Raw genomic sequence first — 20,628 nt, 5'->3', positions numbered from 1 at the left:
TTATTTCTAATTGTATACTACTTGACTGATATTTTACTTATTTCAGAGGGATACAGTTTCCTCAGATATTCTGTAGTCAATGCAGCATACAAATTTGGCTACCATGGCCTGTATAAAGAACATTTTTGCAGTCATGTTGTTCGTCTCCAGCCCAGCATTTGCAAACAAAGATCACTTAGGCAACTTTTCTTACATGGGATGTTTATGGATTTGTGTTGTCTGCTAAGGCACTGCATTCAAAGTGAATTCTTTTATTGCAGCACATTTTTGAAAAAGCTCTTGCTGCATCAGAACCACAAAAGTTTCACAGAAGGTAAAAACCAGTATAAGTCTTGACTGCCTGTAAATAAGATGGAGTGACAGATGAGTTGCTCTCTGGCATTTCTGGCTGAAAGCAGCTCTAGAAACACATGCCATGGTAATGACACAGGAGGTAAGAAAAGGCATCGGCCCATTAGAGCAAGTACAAAAACAGCAGAAAGATAAACCAGGTTGATGTTGATATTATGTAACATCCTCCACCAATTTTAACAGATACTGTGTTTTCTGCCTTAAAAAACACAACCATCAAAATAATAAAAAGCAAAAAACAATTATGCCCCACTCCTGCAGCACAGAACTTCAGTTTAGAAAATTCTAGTCCAAATTCCAACTCAAGAACCCTTTTTTGGTACTGGCTGCAGCAAATCTCCACGCCTCATTTTGACAATTATGCCATTAAGTGTTTAGATTAAGCACTTTTGTAGTGCATCTGCACAATTAAATACCAGTGGCTTGATGGTGGGAAACCTCTTGCTCCACTGAAGGCAGAAGCCCATCTCATTGACATGCTAGCCAGCCATCCTCTCATTCCCTACATCATCCATGAAAAGAAAAACTATTTTCATCCTATCCCAAACTGCACATGACAGCACAAATAAAGTGCTTTCAGCTTTACAGTATCCATTACAATTAATTATCCAGAGGTCCTTGGCATAAACTGTGAAAAGTCCTTGCTTTTTGAATAAATGGACTCCATCAAAATTCTACAGGCACCTGAGCTGACTGCAAATAAACACAAATGAGGAGTGCTGCCATTTTGTAACAAACAAAGGCCTTTTCTCTAGGAAGTTGTGTGACACAGGATTTTACTGCCCTGGATTTCCAGGATAACAGAGAGCATCATGTGTTAGCAGATAAAGCTAAGCATGCATGGTTTATCATATTTCAAGAGATAAGGCTAACAACAGGAGAAAACACTAATTTTTATGTAATCTTTTTCCCTTCATCAAGTCAGCAGAGCTATTCCACTATCAGTTTATTCAGTGTCAATTAGACTGCTCATGATACTATCATAAATCACCTAACAAATGAGAAATCTCCCAGGACCTCAGATAATACAAGAGAAAGAACATCCAAGTAGACTACAGGCTAGAAATTTGCAAGTGGAAGGGACAAACTCCATTAGTGCGTTAAACTTACCTAAGCACTGGAGTTCTGTTTAGTTCTAAGGCTACTGAGTTGACAAAAGCTCAAAACTTAGTAATGAATCCCTTTTCCCTTCAGAACTGGAACAACAGAAAAGAAAATCAGCATTTTACCATTTCAGTTCCATGTTAAATCCCATCTTTTTGACACCTCATTTGTTAAGGTTAATATTTGCCTTTCATTGTCCCTAAATAAATTCTGCCCATTATACTCACCAAAGTTACCTGGCATTTTATAGTAGAGTCAGCATTTGCTCTGTTGTGAGCTCTGCATAGTAGGTATTTTACACTCTCTCCTTCCTCTGGGTGAAATTATTTCTGTAAAAATGGCTATTCTAGGTGTCTATTTTGGGATGAACCTATATCATAGCTGCTGCAAAAAGGTTGTCATTAAAATTGAAATGCAGAAGCACTACACTCCTCAGATTGCTTCACCCTTGTTCCACAGCACTTACATTTGTATTGATTTTATAATGAATGCACACGAGGAAAGCGCTGCCATGTCCACTGCTCTGCCATGTCCACTGCTGCTTTCCTTGTCCAAGTCAGGTGCAGCGTCTCACTGAACTATTAAAATAGACAGACTAACAATAGGGGAATGATTTTCTCTTACAGCAAAACCATTACAGAGCTTCCCTCCCGAGGCACTAGGTGTTAACTAGCTGAGTGCATTAAAACAAAAAAAAAAAAGACTGACACCTGTGATTTAGTGCTTTCTAGAACGCACAGCTTGGAAAAAAGGCAGTTTGGAATGCCAGTAAAACACTGACTGAAGCACCACTGGCAAGCATCTCCCATCCCATCACCCTCAGCACACAGAGATCCCATGGGTTGCATTGTGTAAAGGTCTCCCAGTGAGGATGGCAACGAGTTAGGCTGAAGTAAGGTACTAAAACACTGCCAAAGATTGGAGAAGTTATCCTAGGACATCAGGCCCATTTTCTTACCTGTGAGACCTCTTGAAGACGTCATTTAGAGATAGTACCTAAACCATTAGCTGGCACTAGCAAGATGGAGATGGCAGTTCGGTATCAGTGTAAGCACAGCTCAGAATGCCAAAGGAGAGCAATGCTGAACTCACACTTCAACACTGACCTTAAACAAATAAACCCTGTCAATAAGATACTTCCCCAAAGGCAAAAGCACAAGGCAAATTATGATAATGGTCTTGTTTCTTGACAATTAGTTCACCTAATGTGTTTAATGCTACTAGAAACATCATTTGCTACAAGACATTTAACACCAGGTGACAGACACAAAGTCAAAGCTTCTTCCCAGGCACTCTGCTTCAGAGGCAGTTCGCTGTTTGCTTAGCAGCCACTTCAGCACACACTGCAGGCTGACAAGGGACAGCACCTTCACGATGAAATGTGTGCAGGTAAAAACACCTGAAATATTACACTTCAGCTCTTGAAATGTTTATTTGAACAGTGCATTAAATGACAAGACACTTGGGCAGCTGTGCACTCTATGCAAGAAAAAAAGAAAATCAGTATTACCTGAAAACACACTATTATGCTAGAAGGAGGTAAGAATAAAACAAAAAAATCACCACATTTTGTGCTCGACATATGATCAGTTATGAATTTTCCAGGAAGAGTAGGTCTGTTCTGAGAGACTGCAGAGGTGAAAGATTTCCTGATTTAACAATATTTACTTAATCCAGGTCCCAAAACTGTTTAGAGACACTACTGTACAAAATCACAACCAACAAAGCCAGGCCACAACATCATGTATGCCAAAGGCACACGTCTAGGGCTTTTTATAACTAGAACTCTGCTTCATATTAAACCAAGTGGGAAGTCTGAACCTACCCATGGACACAGCAGGTTCTTTGTCAGGAAGTGACTGTAGCTTTTTTTCTGCCACCAACTCAGCAATATTCTAAAACTTTGTGGGGAAGAAGAAATAGAAATAGAAGAAGTGTAGCTGCACAAAGTCTGCATTGATAAATGAAAAAGTTTCATACTCCTGTTGCCCATTCAAGTACCTCACAGTTATCAGCTACAGATTACATCTCTTTACAAATATACCTGTGGCTGAGCTTGGAATTAAGCACCTTGGATATAGATAGAGTGGGGTCAAAACATACTTGGTGCCCTATTATTTTATCTGTCTATCTCTCCACCTGGGTATTTAATACCTCCAGCACATGACTTGAGATGGCAAAGACAAGGCTAATTGGACTCCACAAAAGGCAGAGAAGAGAAAACATTACAGTCTTCTGAAAATAACTCTCAAAGGCTTTTCATTTCCAAGAGGCTTTCCTCCTTTTCAGGAGAATCACTCCCCTGCCAGCTTTCTCACAAGAACAGGCCAGTTTAGATGTGACAAAAGCACAGCAAGCAGTAACAGAGGCTCCTCCCCCATCCCAGTGATCCCAGTGTTCCACACCGGGGGCTGGTCCCTGGCCAGAGCCCCAGGCTGGGACCCAGGAAGCCTCATTAGAGAGGGCACTGAAATGCTGTGTAATGGCCTTGGAACAGGATCCACAGCCGAGAGCGAGCTGCAACTACAAGACACCCTGAATGGGCTGCAAAACCTATGACAACAACTGCTGCTGTGGTTTTCATTTTGGTTAGGTACCACCTCTCTATTGCAATCAGGAACAAGCAGGCCCAATGGTACCTAATGCTGGGATTCCCTGCTCAAAACTTAATGGCTCTCCAGTAAACATGACATTATTTCCTCGGCACTACTGTGACAGCAAAGGAGCTTACATCTAAGCTTAGACTTCCTGAGAACTTGTCTAAAGTGCTGCTGAAAGTACTTCTTCAACTGCAGTTACACAGAGAAGGAAAGAGAACAGACCATTACAAGCTTCCCCAGGTTCCAAACTAAGCAGATTTCACAACTAAACTACTGTTCAAGCCTTCTTTTACCTGAAAAGAGCTTCCAAGAGAGCTTATTTCATAGATAAAAATGGTTGCAGTAAAAGTGATTAAAATGTATTACATTATTTTCAATCCAAAGTTATCTCTGCTTCAGGCAAGGTATTTATACCTTTCATCAGGATTAACTGTTTTTCCCAAGTATTTTTTAAACATATGTCACTCCATTTTAATTCAATCCATTACACCTCTAAGTCTATTTTGGAAAGATTTCTGGGGATTTATTTCACAATAGATGAGCTTAATGTGTATTTCAGTGGGAGACAGGATGGGTGCTTGGAGAGATATGGAGAGATGATCCATGTATTAGTCTCCTAACAGAAAAATTTAGTATTAAAAGACAGAGAAAGAGACAGGAAATGCACACACTGGCTGGTATTTAAAGCTTGTTTCAATCCATCTTCTCTTTCACAGCTGAAAAAATATGCTGAAGCCACTGATAACATGTCCTTTGGGAGCACACATTATTAGTGGCTATTAACACACACACTGACTGGTGTGTTTGTCAGCTGATAAACACAGTGGTGCAGTGACATCCAGAAAGCAATTTCTGCATTGCTTTCCTGAATTTGAACAAAAGGCTCCAATCTGTTGCACACAGACCAGCAGGCACTTCTCTATTTACGCTCTGTTAGCTGCTGAGGGAAGCTCCTGTATCAAAACCACAAGTCTTGAACTTGAGGCAAATTCTGCATTTTGATTACATACTGATGAAGCCTGTTAGAGAAATTCCACATTTTCCAGGTCATTCCTAAAAAGGGTGGAATTCTGCTCTTATAACCAACATAACATTCTTCTTTTCCTCATATCAAAAGGTACAGCTGCATTACATTTCCTTGTGCCATAACATCTGCATGTCGATTCCATTTTGAAATGTTTCAGTATTTGTTCAGCAACTTCCTACACACTGAATGATTTTTCCCCCTAAAGCAAAAAAAAAAAAAAAGCCCCAAACTAATCTTCTCTCAAGCACAAACAGAATGTCTGATACTGAAAAAACAGCCAGCCTAGTACTTCTCAGCTACATTTCTAAACAACCAACAGACGCAACGCCTTTCCCTCCAAGTCCTCTGAAGTAAATTGATTTGGTTTGGTGAGCACTGCCCAGCTGCCTCGGTGTCATCTGGAATAAGTAGATACATCCTCGGCTTTGTAAGATCCATGCTCACAAATTGCTGTGCATCATACCTGTCTCAACGTTTCCCTGAGCAGCTTAATGAGATCCTTGTTGACTTCAATCTCACCAGGTGGAAACCTGAGCCTGCTGTTGGAAGCTCCTGGCACTCGTTCAATGTTTACTTGGCACACAGTACACTTAATATTTCAGTTGAGGAATGACTGCTGCTGTGTTTTGCACAACATTCTCAGACAGCTTAAAAGGACAGGGGCTAAACACAGCCCTTGTGCTTATTCTGTTGTTTTGGGGGACAGTTTCCCACCTCCCTGCCATACATTTCTGCTTTATGCAGCAGCATTTGTTTCTATTTGCATGACACATCAAACACACTAAAAGCTCTTTGCCATGTGTTATCAATGTTTCCCAGATTGTGTCCTCCTCCCCCACTGACAAGTTGGACAAAGCAATTCTTGTTGGACAGCAAATGACCAAAACTAACAAAATTTCTTCAAATTTTTGCAGATTGATTATATTCTGCTTTTCCCTTAAGGGACGACTCACACACAAAGAAAATGAAAAAATATTTATCCCCTCAAGAAAAACTCAAGCTACTCAGCAAGTTACAAAAAACAAAACACTGTCTGTTGATGGTTTTTGAATCCTTGCACTCAGAAAACAAACCCTCTTGCCTTGCTTCTGGGGTGAAGGGTTTACATAAGAACCAAATTCAGGCATGAGGCTTAAGTTAAAAAAAGAAGACGCTTACTGACAATGGCCATCTAAAGAACACTACCTCTACCAATAACAAGGCTGGGAAAGACTTTTTTTGAAGGAATGAGAGTTACATTTAGGTCATTCCTGCAGGGACAGTACCTCAGTAACTCACAGCAGATGCCATTCTGTTACTCACCCCATTATCCAGCTTTCGGACAGACTCACAGACAGATTCACCACACCACACCACAGACTGCACTCCCCATGGAAGAAGTAGCACCTCCAGTGTAGTAGCACACCACACAGAAAGAAGTGATGAAGGTAACATGAACTATCATCAAACTCCTGGTATTTGCTAGTAAGCTGCTTTCATTTCACATAACAGGGATATTCTATTTTTCAATACTAAATACAGGTGAAAAGCAATAACTTCTCTCCAAAACCCTGCTAGAAACTGCTCTATTAGACATTGAATACTCCATCAAAACTCACTTAATAGGTGACACCAATTGTATTTTTTGACTATGTTTTCTGATCTTTATCTTAATATCTGTCTATTTCCACACAAGACTCCTTCCAATAGATTTAACTTCTTGATTTTCCTCCATCTTTTGAAGTTGTATATGTTACCTTTAAAACCATTCTTTGCTTACAAATTCCAGGATAGAAAATGCAAACATTGCTGACTTTGGATTAGTCTCAGCTTGATCAAATACTTGATGAAGTTTAACAGTGTTTCCTACAGCATTTTGGAATTGTACACCCTTGCTTTCAAAATCACCTTCTCTAGTTCAAACATGCTACAAAGCAACTTCTTAAAGCAATAAAACAGATCCTTTTTACCTGTCCAAACACAAGAAGAAATTTTCTAATTTTAGTAATGCAAAACCCTAAGTATTTTTTGAAAAAATCACGTCAAATTCTCCAGTCCCAAGCTTGAGTTTCTTACTCCAGTAATAAAGTCAACTGTATCTCTAAGCAATGTTACCAATGTATTCTCGAGGTTAAAGCTGAAAACAGTCACAAAATGCAAGCACCAAGAGCTGTACTTTGTCAGTAACCTTTTCACTGATAGCAGAAATAAGAAAAGTGACACCATGCTACTTGTTGCATTAATAAGACTGGCAATAAAATACAGTTGGGATTAGCATTTGAGAAGCTAAGGCTTGTGGACCAAAATGCCTGCTGAAAGCTGTGCCTGACCAATTGCTTCTTAACAGAAGTTCTTAAAATAATAAGAACCAAATCTGACATTTAAAGAAAAGAACAAGAACATTTGTCTACTTCATTATGTTGAGCCGGAAAGCATTTCAGTTCTCTAGTTGCCTTGCATTATGGTATTAAATAAGCAGCATTAGAACAGGAAAATAGTAGGTATTATACTTCAGCAATTCCACATTCTAAAAAACACCCTTCACACTATGTCAGAAGCCAACTAAGACCTGCCCTTAGTTTACAATTGTGCTGCCTTGACTTGCTGATAAATACATATACCTGGGGGCTGTTTGCTTGCTTTTGTTTGTTTTAATTTGTCCTTTGACTTTATGCCTCAGGATAATCACAGAGTGACAGCACCTGTTGCTACAGTAGATTTCCCAACACTTCACTAGAACACCACCTGCCAGGGGGGCTCCCAGACTGCCAGGGTCCCGAGTCGAGGATGGCAGCGTCGGCCCCGGTAAGTGGGCTGAGACAGAGAAGGAAAGAGAAAGAGAGAGAAGAAGAGAGAGAGAGAGAGGGCAAAAGGGACCCAAGGCTGCCCCCAGGGTCCCCATGCCCGTGGCTGTTCTCCCCTGCTCCGGCCCTGCAGCGAAGTGGCAGCACGGCATTGACAGCAAGGCCGTGAAAAGAGCGGGAGGGGGCTAGCACTAAAAGATAAAATCAAAGCAGAGATTGCTGACTCTCCAAACCTCACAAAGTGTTTTTTTTTCTTAAGTAAGAAGGTTTTTGGTCTTTTCATTTGTGTGTTTTGTTTGCTGTTAAAAAGAAGTTTTTTGTTTTTTGGGTTTTTTTCCTGAAGAATGGGTTTGTAAGGCTAAAACAACTAAATGCTGCCCAAAAAGTAAAAAGCAATAGATGTGATACATCTCGTGTTAAAATTGGTCTAGCTTTTCTTATTTAACTAACTGTAACTCACAAAAAGAAGGATTTGCCTCTGCAGCTATTAGCACAGCTGGATAGAAGAAGAAGAAGAAGAGGCTGCTGTGGAAAAAGCTTTTAGCTAAACCCAGAAAGTTTGGAAGAAAAGTGAATGGTAAAAGTTAATGCAGTATTATCTTACTTTTATTACTATGCTATTAAGAAGTCCTTTCCAGGTACTACCGAAGCAACAATCAGAATCACGGAAAGAGGGTGAATTCATGCCAGCAGAATCAAAGGACTATCACATTTAAACCGGGTGATACCAAACTGACTTTCCAATGGGGACTGAGTGGTAATAGTTTGGAAAAAGCCAAATGATCCAAGAAATGTACAAAGAATAACACTGAATTCAGAAGTAAGACAACGTTTATACCACTGGTTTCAAGCACTGCCTGAATAAAACATCTCCTTAGGGGAGGAATACTCCAGATAGAAGGATCAAGCCTGTTTTTGTGTTCTGACCTTAGCCTGAGAATTGTATAGGGGAGAAGGGGAATTACCATTTCCGTCAGTAAACTTTATTTGATTCATTCCAATACTGGACATGCTAGCTGGGTTATAAGTAAATGCTTGAATTGTGAGAATAATTAGTATTGTAGTTCACAACATTTATGCTCTTATTGCAAAAAGTGTTAAAGTAATAACTTAGCTTTGTGGATGGGAATTATCAGTGCCTGGTGAATGAGAGATACCTGAAGAACAGTAAGAGACCACAGTTAAAGGGTGTCAAAACCAATTTGCCTGGAAATTAGTTAAGAGAAAGTGACAAGGAAGTAGAGGGCAAGACCAGATTGGCCTCTGTATTTTGCCACCGAGAAGATCAAATACACCTGCTGTGGGTCGCAACCTCACAGGCCTGGGAGGTGGGAGTATAAGCCTGGACCTCTGTTATTCCTGTTTCTGGCACTCATTTGTTGTCTTTTCCCTTTTGGGATACCAGCAAGATCGTTTCACAAATGCTGCAGAAAGCATCACGTGGAAAGAAACCAAAGTTCCTCTCTTATTACACACACCTATGTCAACAGCCACTTTTATAACCCATCCAAATTAAGAACCTGTAGGCAAAATGGAGTAAATTATTGGATTACAAGAAACTTGGGAAAAAATGGTAATAGATTTGGAATTGAATGTCCAAAAGGAGAGAGATGGATTTGTTTTACATTTAATCTTGAAGATACGGTTCAAGATTTGGTAAAAAAACAAATAATAAACAAAAAGGTAAAACCAGCCCAGCAATTGAACTTGTATTGACCCCAAATTATCTATTGAGTCGTATTACAAGACTCCAAGCAGTTATAGAAATGATAGCAAATGGAGCCGCCCAGGCATTGGAGTTAATATCAAGTCAGCTAAGCCAAACAAAAGCTGTAGTGTATCAGAATAGGTTGGCTTTGGACTATTTATTGGCCAAAGAAGGGGGTGTTTGTAGAAAGTTTAATCTATCAGATTGTTGAAAATTGATGAGCACAGAAAAGTCATTCTAGAAAAAGCAAAAGAAATCAAAGAAGAAAAAAAACCATATATGCATATAATAACTGAGGTACCAGTCCAAAAATTAGAAAACAATGTTAAAACCTAGCTGGTAGGGTAAGGTATTAGAAGAAATTAAGATCTTTCATTTTATGTGTTACAACTGTTTTTATATTTCTTCCTTGTGTAATCTCCTGTTTTATTTTGCCAGTATAGTCCAGAAGATGCAAGTAGATAAGAAATATTGCTCAAGCCAAAGGATTTACAAAGAATAAGAGTGGGGATGGTGAAAAATGCATGCATTTTATGATTGGCTTTTTGGAAATAATAAAATGAATATTATATGTGTTGTGTTAGAAAGTAATGCTGTATTAATTCTCTTAAGTACTGTGTTAAATATAGTTTTAGGTTACAAAACCTGTTATAATAGAAACGATGCTATGTAAGGTACTTTTTTTAAAGCGAGGACTTGCAGCGAGATAGCAGCCACAGGACACCTGGATCTTTCAGAGAAAAAGAATGTATTGCCCTCTTATCAGAAGAAACGAACTTCTTCCCACCTCCAAGGCACTGTTAGGATTAGAAGGAAGAAGTGGATGATGACCAGACAGAATCGTGTATTTGAATGGAATTTATGCATCATGTATGAAGTGTATGACTATACAACAGGCTATTGCTGTTAAAGGTTAATCCTTTGTTAACGGGCATCCTTTTTCGGGCCCGTGCTGCCCAGAAAAAGGTACCCCGATGTCCGTAACTCTTTGTTTTTGTTGTCTCATATGGTCCTAATTCAAATTGTCCAAATTATTATTACTCTAATTGTATTACTATTTTTATAACCATTTTATTACTATTAAACTTTTAAAAATTTTAAAAGCAAGTGATTGGCGTTTTTCACACCAGTCTGTTAGGTAAAAATTATCAAAAGATTTTTGTGAGTTTTCTAATTTTGGCATTAATGCTGGCGAATTTTCAGGGTTTACTGTCCAATTTTGGGTCGAGAAATCTGTCCCAAACACTGAGGGGTCTCTGGGGCTATTTGGGAACAGTTCTTTTTCTAAATTCTTTTGTGTTGGGATCAAAGGGTCGGCATTTGCAGGGGCAAAATAATTCTCTGTCTGTCCTGTATTCATTAAAGCAGCTCTCATATTCCAACCTCCTCCTTCTCCTCCTCGTCGCACGGTTTGTGTGCATGGATGTGGCTGTGCAGACGAATCGTGACACAAAGTAGTCCCACTGGGTGCTAGGAGTGTGGAAGGCGAAAGCACGGAGGCACATCAGGTATCGGTTGTGCACGGTTACGCGCTGCAGAGGGATCTCTCGGTGCCCGGCAGAAGGAGAGACGTGGAAGGATACATGCAAGGCGCTGCAGTTTTCCCCTGCTGTGGTGCCGTGTATAGACGCAGTGGTGGCAGAAGTGGCATGACAGGGCACAGGGATGCCGGCTGTGGCCGGACAGCGGCACGCAGCGGCTCGGAACCGGGACCGGGCTGTACCAAAGGTGCGGCGAAAGCAGTGGGGGGTGGCAGCGGGGCCGTGGAGATAGAACTGCGCATGCGTGCGGCTGATCCCTGAAGCAGCGCTGTGGTTCGATGAGTTGGCGCAGAGTGATATCACTGGTGCTGGGGTTGTAGCAACTGCGCATGCGTGGGTTCCGTCACTAGGGCGGCGTGGGCAGTCATCATGGCGGCGGGTGGGCCCGAGGGGTGCGGGAGGGGTCGGAGCTGCGGGAACGGGGCTGCGGCTGCGGCCGTGGAAGGGAACGCCGGGACGCCCGTGGTTGCAGGAGGCGGCGGAGCCACGCCATCCAGCAGCTCTGAAGCGGGAGGGCGCGGTGGGGAAGGCACGGCTCGGCCCATCATGCAGCGGCAGCGGCAGGAGAGGGGAAGCGACCACGGGCGGCGCTGACGGGAGGCTGGGCTGGAGTCTGCGGCGCCAGCATGGGGTGCCTTGGGTGGCTGGGGCGCCCCAGTAAGACAGTCATTAAAACACCCTAAAAATTAGTTTTAAAGCTCTGAAAAAGCCCTAAAGGTATCCTAAACATTTCCAGAGAATTCCTAAAAAACACCTACAAAAAAACCCCTAAAATATCCCTAAAAATCCCTGAAAAATCACCTGAAAGACCCTAAAAAACTGTTTAACCCCTACCTGTAACACTGTGGCCTCCAAACATCATCTCTACCTATTAATCGGGGTAACTGCAAGACCCTCAAACACCACCACAATCACCAGCTTGAGTTGGTCTTTACAGCATCAAATAAAATAAAATCAAAAGCTTTATAAATAGAAAAATTAAAACTAAAAATTAAATAAAAATGAAATTAAAAAAAAAAGAAACGCTTTAAAAATAGAAAAATAAAAATTAAAAATTAAATAAAAAATAAAATTAAAAAAATAAAATAAATGCTTTAAAAATAAAAAAATAAAAAAAAATTAAATTAAAAAAAATTAAAAAAAGCTTTAAAAATAGAAAAATCAAAAATAAAAATTAAATAAAAAGTAAAAAATAAAAATGCTTTAAAAATAAAAAAATCAAAACTAAAAACTAAATAAAAACTAAAAAAATGAAATAAAATAAATGCTATAAAAATAGATAAAGCAAAAATAAAAATAAAATAAAATAAATTAAAAAATAAAATAAATAGTTTATAAATAAAAAATGAAAACTAAAAACTAAAAAACAAAATTAAAAAATAAAAAAATTATTTAAAAATAAAAAAATTAAAACTAAAAATTAAATAAAAAGGAAAAATAAAAAATAAAATAAATGCTTTAAAATAAAAAAACCCCTAAACATTAAATAAAAAATAATATTAAAACAATAAAAAAAGCTTTAAAAATAGAAAAATTAAAACTAAAAAAAAAAAAAAAAAAGCTTTAAAAAGAGGAAAATTTTAAAAAATATTAAAAAAATTAAATTTAAAAAATAAAATTAATTAAAAATTAATAAAAAACAAAATAAAATCCATAAAGTGCTGTAAAGTACCGTAAAAGTTCCATAAAAGGTAGTGTCGTAAAAACGCACCTTTTACGACAGTCGCGATTTACGGCACCTTTTACGACAGTCGTGCTTTACGGCAGTTTTACGACAGTCGCGCTTTACGGCGCCTTTTACGGCACCCGCGCTTTACGGCGCCTTTTACGACAATCGCGCTTTACGGCACCTTTTACGACAGTCGCGCTTTACGGCGCCTTTTACGGCAGTAGCGCTTTACGGCACCTTTTACGGCAGTCGCGCTTTACGGCACCTTTTACGGCAGTCGCGCTTTACTGCACCTTTTACGACAGTCGCGCTTTACGGCCGTTTTTACGACAGTCGTGCTTTACGGCAACTTTTTTGCGACAGTCGTGCTTTACGACATTTTTACGACAGTCGCGCTTTACGGCACCTTTTACGACAGTCGCGCTTTACGGCACCTTTTACGGCAGTCGCGCTTTACTGCACCTTTTACGACAGTCGCGCTTTACGGCCGTTTTTACGACAGTCGTGCTTTACGGCAACTTTTTTGCGACAGTCGTGCTTTACGACATTTTTACGACAGTCGCGCTTTACGGCACCTTTTACGACAGTCGCGCTTTACGGCGCCTTTTACGGCAGTCGCGCTTTACGGCGCCTTTTACGGCAGTCGCGCTTTACGGCACCTTTTACGACAGTCGCGCTTTACGGCAGTTTTACGACAGTCGCGCTGCACGGCACAACGTTTTACGGAAATTTTACGGCACTTGACAGCATTTTACAGTTTTTATTTTATTTTTCATGTATTTTTAATCAATTTTATTTTGTTAATTTTGTTTTTCATTTATTTTTATTTTTTTATTTTTCTATTTTTAAAGCTTTTTATTTTATATTTTTAATTTTGTTTTTTATTTAATTTTTATTTTTATTTTTGTATTTTTGAAGCTTTTATTTTTTTAATTTTTTAAATTTATTTTTTATTTTAAATTTTTCTATTTTTTAAAGCTTTTTATTTTTTAATTTTTTTATTTTTATTTTTAACTTTTGTTTTTAAATCATTTGTTTTATTTTTTAATTTTTGTTTTTAACTTTTCTTTTTTTAAAGCATTTATTTTATTTTTTTAATTTTGTTTTTTAATTTTTAATATTTCTATTTTTTAAGATTTTTAATCGTTTAAATTTTTTTCTTCAATTTTTATTTTTATTTTTTTTATTTTTAAAGCATTTATTTTTTTAATATTTATATTTATATTTTAATTTTTCTATTATAAAGCTTTTTAATTTTTAATTTTATTTTTAAGTTTTTTAAAATTTTTCTCTTTTTAAAGCATTTTTTTAATTTTATTTTTTATTTAATTTTTATTTTTATTTTTTCTATTTTTAAAGCTTTTTATTTTATTAAACTTTATTTAATTTTTATATTTAATTTTTCTATTTTTAAAGCATTTTTTTATTTTTTTAATTTTGTTTTTTATCTAATTTTTAATTTTTCTATTTTCAAAGCTTTTTTTTAATTTTTTTTTCTATTTTTAATATTTTTATTTTTAAACCTTTTAATTTTATTATTTTTTATTTAATTTTTATATTTAATTTTTATATTTTTAAGCATTTATTATATTTTAAAAATTTTTTAAATATAATTTTTATTTTTAATTTTTCTATTTTTAAAGCATTTTTTTAATTTTATTTTTTTATTTAATTTTTGGCTTTAACTTTTCTATTTTTAAAGCATTTAATTTTTTAATTTTGTTTTTTATTTAATTTTTATTTTTAATTTTTCTCTTTTTAAAGCTTTTCATTTTATTTTATTTGGTGCTGCCCAGACCAATTTAAGCTGGTTATTGTGGTGGTGTTTGAGGGTCTTGCATTACGGCACTACCTTTTATGGAACTTTTACAGCACTTTAAAATAACAAAATTAATTAAAAATAAATTTAAAAAAATAAAAACTGTAAATTTATTTAGTTTTAATTTTAATTTTTCTATTTTTAAAGCATTTTATTTTATTCTATTTGGTGCTGCCCAAACCTGCTCTAGTGCATTTTTATACTTCGTAATACTTTGAAGTAATTTTGTTTTGTATCCCCATATTTTTCCCAAATGGTTTATCCCAAACTGTACCCCCCTCCCTTTACCTGTGTTATCCTTCTCCCAGGATGAGATCATCCCCAAACCCCCACCCTGGCTCTCTGTCAATCACTCAGCCTCCCATCCCCTCCATCCAGAAGTTTCGGTCCAAGTCATCGAGTGATTAGCCAGAGGCCAGGGGTCAGCCCCGCAAGCCTTGCCCCATACGCTGTCCTGTATGTCTATGCCCCAGCATCCATCCCTTAGGGTCACTTAATGGTTGGTAGGATGTTATCTACTGTCGGTTTCCACCTCCCTTTAAATGTAACCTTGGCACATCTCCCGGGGCTCTTGGCAGGAGCCCCGTGAGGTGCAGGAGCTCCTTTGGGACTCCTAATAAAACCTTGGATTAACCCCTGCTAAGAGTCGGCCCTTTCTCTTCTACCAATGTCTCTGGTGTCTCTTGTGCTGCAAAGGCGACCAGCCCAGGTGCCCTCAGTACCCTCGGGGCACAGAGAGTGTCTGCCCCCAGCCCAGGTGCCCTCAGTACCCTCAGGGCACAGAGAGTGTCTGCCCCCAGCCCAGGTGCCCTCAGTACCCTCAGGGCACAGAGAGTGTCTCCCCCCAGCCCAGGTGCCCTCAGTACCCTCGGGGCACAGAGGGTGTCTCCCCACTGTCGGCCATGTCGGGGCTGCCAACTCGGGACCGGCCGAGGGTTACTGAGAGGCTCGCACAAACCTGCTCAGCTGCTGATTGTGGTGGTGTTTGAGGGTCCCCAGGACAAGGGAAGAGACAGGAATCTTGACTCCACCTTTCAGAAGGCTGAAATATTCTTTTATGATCTCTATTATATTAAAAGAAAATGAGATAGTAGAACTATACTAAAAGAGCACGGAGACATCAGAAAGCTGGAAAGGAATGAATAATAAAAACCCAGGACTGCTCACAGCCCCGACACCGCTGGACCAAGATTGGTCCAGAAGTAGAAACAATGCACAGGAGACCAATCCAAGATGCCCCTGTTGCTAAACCATCTCCAGCCCACACTCCACAGCCAGCAGATTGTTATTGGTTCCATTTCTGTTCTGAGGCTTCTCAGGAGAAAAATCCCAGCAAAAGGATTTTCATCAAACACATCAGTGCCAGGTGATGGCACAGGCAGCATCGGCCGGCCGAGGTCACTGTGTCATCCCTGCCAGCCCAGGTGTCACAGCAAGGAGGAGAGAGTTCACCCTGTGCTCAGCCTGCAATACAGAGCAATACAACACAACACACATATTAACACAAGATGATAACCTTTTTCTATTTTCATTACAGGTTGATTTATTGTTACAGGAAACCCAAAACAACAAAAGCACACAGAAAACAGCACTCATCTACCATTAACACCCCCTTCACATTACACACAAACTCACCATCCCTCTCATCACAACTGCTAAATTACACCCCAGCAATCATTGGTCCTCGGGCACGTGGTTCCCCTGAGCCTCCAAAAATTCCTCCTGCCTGACAAGAACCCCTGTCCCTGGATGGTCCACGCCCAAACTTTGGGGATGAACGTTGCCTCTCAGACCAACCGGGACAGGGGAAAAAAAAACCCAGCCGGGGGCGGGGGCAGGGGAACCTGGCTGGGGATTTTTTATTCTAAATTTACAAATGAGTTGAAAAACCTGAAAAGCAAAAGTCACACACACAAGCTTAAATCCAGTCAGCACGCACTCGCACACGCAGGGACGAGCGGACACCGACACACACAGCCATGTGCTCTCACACACGCAGAGACGAGCAGACGCAGACAGACACAGACACGTGCTCTCACACACGCTCACACATTCTTCCCACTTACACGCTTGGTGTGGCCCTTACTCGAGACACTGAAGAATGCGCTTCCACGCTTCTTCTGGCTGCCGCTCCTCGACGTCACATGGTAGATTCTGGGGAAATCGGCAGCCTCGGGGACCTGTGAGACGACAGGAAGTGGTCAACGAGTGGCTGACAGCTAGGAATTGTCCCCGCTCTGAAAAATCCCATAAAAGACAGATGAACAGTAAAGTTTTTATAACTCTTCTACCTAACTGTGACTACGTGCCAGGGCAGGGCAGCTCCGACCATAAGTGGTACAAAATGAGTACACACAATAAAAGCAGATGCATACAGTGCAAGTGTACGTGGAGTGTAAGTACATACAGTGTAAGCCAGCATAGGTACACACAATATAAGCCAGGACTTGAGATAGCTCTCTGGAAGATTAATTCTTGAGCCCTGTACCCCTTGGGAAGATGGAACCTATCAAACTCCTGCAGTCACGTGAGGAGGGTGTAAGACGCTCCCTCAGGAAGTCCAAGACAATGGCATGGAAAAAAAAAGGCACTACCAAAGCCGGTAGTGAGAAGGAAGACGGACGAGAACATCTTGTCCCTTTGAGACACTCCTGTCTCAAAGAGTAAAAATGTAAAGATGCCGGGATAAGGGATATCCGGAAAGGAACATAAGTAGAATATGGCCTATGTGGCACGGAATAGTGCCGATAAAGCATCGAGACGTAACAAAGGCCTGTGACATGGAACACAATGGACACCGACTACATAACACAGACACGGACAACATAACATAGACACAGACTACATAACACAGAGACGAGTGGCAACTGCCTGTCCCCTTAGGGACCCGAGATGCCTAGTGCAAGATGAGCCAGAGGCTGATGACGCCAAAGGAAAGGAAGCCCTATGACGATGGCAAGTGATGATGAAATCTAACTCATTAAAAGAAGTTAGTGCCGAAGCAGTTAAGAGGCTCGAGAGGCTCAGCAAGCCTAGAGAAGAAAGCCGACTGCCGGGTGACCGTGGCTGTAGCTCTGGACGTGAAGGCGAGCTCCTCGGGGGAAAGGTCCGTGACGATGTCGAGTCGAGGGAGGCGGACGACACAAAGTACACGAAAATGTGGAGATGCGTCAGAACTGCCCTGCCCGGCAAAGGCTCTGGCGAGGCTGAGGGGAAACCCTCTCCCTTTACTTCCAGAGAGCCCATGCCCCTACAGACCTCTCCCCTAAGCTGACATCTGATTGCCTCCTGTGAGAGTACAGGTTTTTCCCCTTCTCCCAGCCACTGGCCCCGACACTTAGCTTTTGGAAGAGCAAAATCCATGGCAAAATCCATCCTCGGTCGGACATGGACGTTGAGATGCTCTCCGTGTGTGCTTCGGTGCTGCCGGTTCCAAGCTTTGGCTACGAGCCTCCTCAGGGTACCTAAGACAAAACAGAAAACGTGACTATTGCCCTCAAAAAGAGTAATCCCCGGGACTCCTTCGCACCACTGCCCCGGCTCACCTCAAATCTTGATTTGACTCCGGAGGCTGCCTGGAAGATACCTGCAAAGAGAAAAGGGACACGCTTAGCATGCTGCTGTGTAACTCTCACCTAGGAGTCAGCCTGCCTAAACTCCGACTCGCCTGCCCTCGTCTGTTCCGAGGCATGCCTAGGGCAGCGACAGCACCTGCAATGAAACAAAGCAGAAAAGCATGCTGAGATACTGTGAAAACACAACCTCCCAAATCTGACAAGTATGCCACACCAATACCTTAAGCTCTCACCCACCTGGCATAGGCATGCTCAGCCAGGATAGATGGCAGGTCGACCACCTAAAAGAAAAAAAAAAAACAAGAGGAGATGCTTAGAGCTGCACCAAAACTGAGACCGCAGCAATAACAACTGCTTCTGTACGCTATTCAATGCTCACCTCGCCCACTCAGCCTCGACTGCTGCCCTTGTACTTGCATTCATAAAAAGAAAGACAAAGCACAATGCTGTAACAGCCACCATTTATGCTTCCTCTGCAGAGACAAACGGTGACTGACCTGCTCGGAGAAATTCCCTCACGCGGGACGGGGGGCTCTGCCCTGGATTTTATCCATCTGAATCAGAAAAAAAAGTTAGGACAAGAGTCAAGCTGTTGCAGGATAACTTAAGAGCCCCAGATGTCCTGTGTCCATCTACACATCCCTCCTAGAGTCCAAAACACGCCCCGCATTACAAACTTCAAGTCCCCGGGGCTTCTCCTATTGCACCAGGCTATGCGGCAGGGCAGAGCAGCTCCGGCACCAATGTGTGTGCAGACACCCGTGACACAGGACAGGACGTGACAGACAACAGGGACACAACACGGACAGAAATCTCCTGGCAAGGAAAATGGCTGCGAGGACTGAGAGAATGCAAAAGGACATGACCGAGGGGAGACCGATGGTGAGCTGATGAGGCTCAGAGAAACCTGGAGGAAGAAGATGCTAACCGAATGATTTATTCCAAGAACTGCAGAGATGGATGCCTGAGAATCCTACAGCCAGAAGCCTCTACCTGCCCTCACGTTCTTTCAAGTCCTAGTCTGCCATAATGGATCCTGGCGGGGCAGAGGTGTCCATACAGCTCAGAACAAGACCTGAAAAGACATCTGACTGGATGCTTCTAAAGAGACAAGAGAGTCTGATGCCTGTCTGAGCTCCTGAGTCAAAAGTTCGACAGCCGGGGTGCCAGGCCGAGGAATGCAGAGATCACAGATGCTAACAATGATGCCAGGGTTTCTGACAGGCCCCTCAAAGGGCTCAGCTAAAAGACAGGACATATCCAAACAACACATAATACACAAAAGACAAATGACACGATACACACCGGGACTGCTCTGCCCTGCGCACCTCAGCACTGTGATCCAAAGTCAGGCTTTGCTTTTATGGGGCCTAAGGGGCCGCTCCATGGACACCCCCCACCTCCAAAGCAGACTCAAAAACCCCTCCCAGTATTTCCCAAACCAGCACCCTGCTTTCATCCCCTCTGTGGGTCGTGGCCCTCTACTTATCTCTCGCACAGCTGGGGATGCCGGTCTCAGGTGCAAAGAAAAGCCACCTCGTCAGCCGGGAAGCTCCTGCTGGCACCGGGCTGGTGTCTCTTAGACAGCTGTATTAAAGAAAACCAAACATCAGTGCCCGATCTTGGCAGCCCATCGGCCAAAACCCCACAAGTCTGCTACTCACCCTTCTCCTAAGAACGCTCAGCTCCTCGGGCCACACGCTTGGGGCACGCACGGAGACCGAGGCCGTTGTCACAGGGGGTGCCTGGGTTAAGAGGAGATGAGGTGATTTGGCACGGCTGAAACCTGAGGGGACCCTCGCTCCTCCTCCCTACTTCCCCGACTCACCGCAACTCCTGTGCCAGTGCCCAAGGCCACCTGGATGGCACCTTTAAATAGAAGAGTTCAGGGCTTCCTCACCAGGTCCTGTAATGCATCCACAAGGCTCACACGTGCAGGGAACCCGGTGCATCGGCCGGCTGGTGACGGGGGCTTGGCAGGCTCCGAGAGGATTGCCTAAAGCACAAAAAAGAGAATGGAAGCTTAGAGCTGGACCAGAAACTGAGACCGGAGCAATAACAACTACTTCCCTCCACTGCTCACCTTGACTGCTGGTATCCAGACTTACTTCCGAAAAAGAAAGACAAAGAACAGTGCTGTAAAAGAGTCACCACATACACTTCTGCTGCAGAGACAAACGGTGCCTCACCTGCTCAGGGGAAACCACGCACCCGGGATGGGGCCCTCTGGCACACGTTTAATCCATCTGAATCTGAAAAAAAAGTTAGGACAAGAGTCAAGCTGTTGCAGGATAACTTAAGAGCTCCAGATATCCTGTGTCCATCTACACATCCCACCTAGAGTCCAACTACACCCCACATTACAAACTTCAAGTCCCCGGGGCTTCTCCTGTTGCACCAGGCTATGCGGCAGGGCAGAGCAGCTCCGGCACCAATGTGTGTGCAGACACC

At 41.6% G+C, this 20,628-nt stretch overlaps 1 protein-coding gene across 2 annotated transcripts; it reads right to left on the bottom strand.

Moving 5' to 3' along the window:
• Positions 1-15,634: 15,634 nt before the first annotated feature.
• On the bottom strand, positions 15,635-19,755 carry LOC129133089 (uncharacterized). 2 transcript variants are annotated; one of them, XR_013180067.1, is made up of 6 exons: positions 18,557-19,755; positions 18,415-18,458; positions 18,270-18,313; positions 18,148-18,188; positions 16,689-18,066; positions 15,635-16,066 (listed from the first exon to the last, which is right to left on the bottom strand). XR_013180067.1 is itself a non-coding variant. In XM_077171854.1 (6 exons), exons 1-5 carry the CDS (start codon positions 18,637-18,639, stop codon positions 17,940-17,942), a joined length of 339 nt encoding a protein of 112 aa, XP_077027969.1. In that variant the 5' UTR covers positions 18,640-19,755; the 3' UTR covers positions 15,635-16,066; positions 16,669-17,939. The 2 variants fall into 2 exon arrangements, 1 of the variants encoding a protein (XP_077027969.1); XM_077171854.1 differs by having other exon boundaries at positions 16,669-18,066.
• Positions 19,756-20,628: the final 873 nt, after the last annotated feature.

This window comes from Agelaius phoeniceus, chromosome Z (assembly GCF_051311805.1).
Source record: "Agelaius phoeniceus isolate bAgePho1 chromosome Z, bAgePho1.hap1, whole genome shotgun sequence".
NCBI lineage: Eukaryota > Metazoa > Chordata > Aves > Passeriformes > Icteridae > Agelaius > Agelaius phoeniceus.
Note: the sequence above shows the minus strand (reverse complement) of the source record. Positions and strands in the feature narration are given on the sequence as shown.

Coding starts and splice junctions, on each gene's coding strand:
- LOC129133089 (XM_077171854.1), bottom strand. CDS start 18,639: ATGGTGGCTGTTACAGCATTGTGCTTTGTCTTTCTTTTTATGAATGCA. Junction 18,314..18,414: donor GCTGAGCATGCCTATGCCAG/GTGGGTGAGAGC, acceptor GTTTCATTGCAG/GTGCTGTCGCTGCCCTAGGC. Junction 18,067..18,147: donor GAGTCAAATCAAGATTTGAG/GTGAGCCGGGGC, acceptor GTTTTGTCTTAG/GTACCCTGAGGAGGCTCGTA.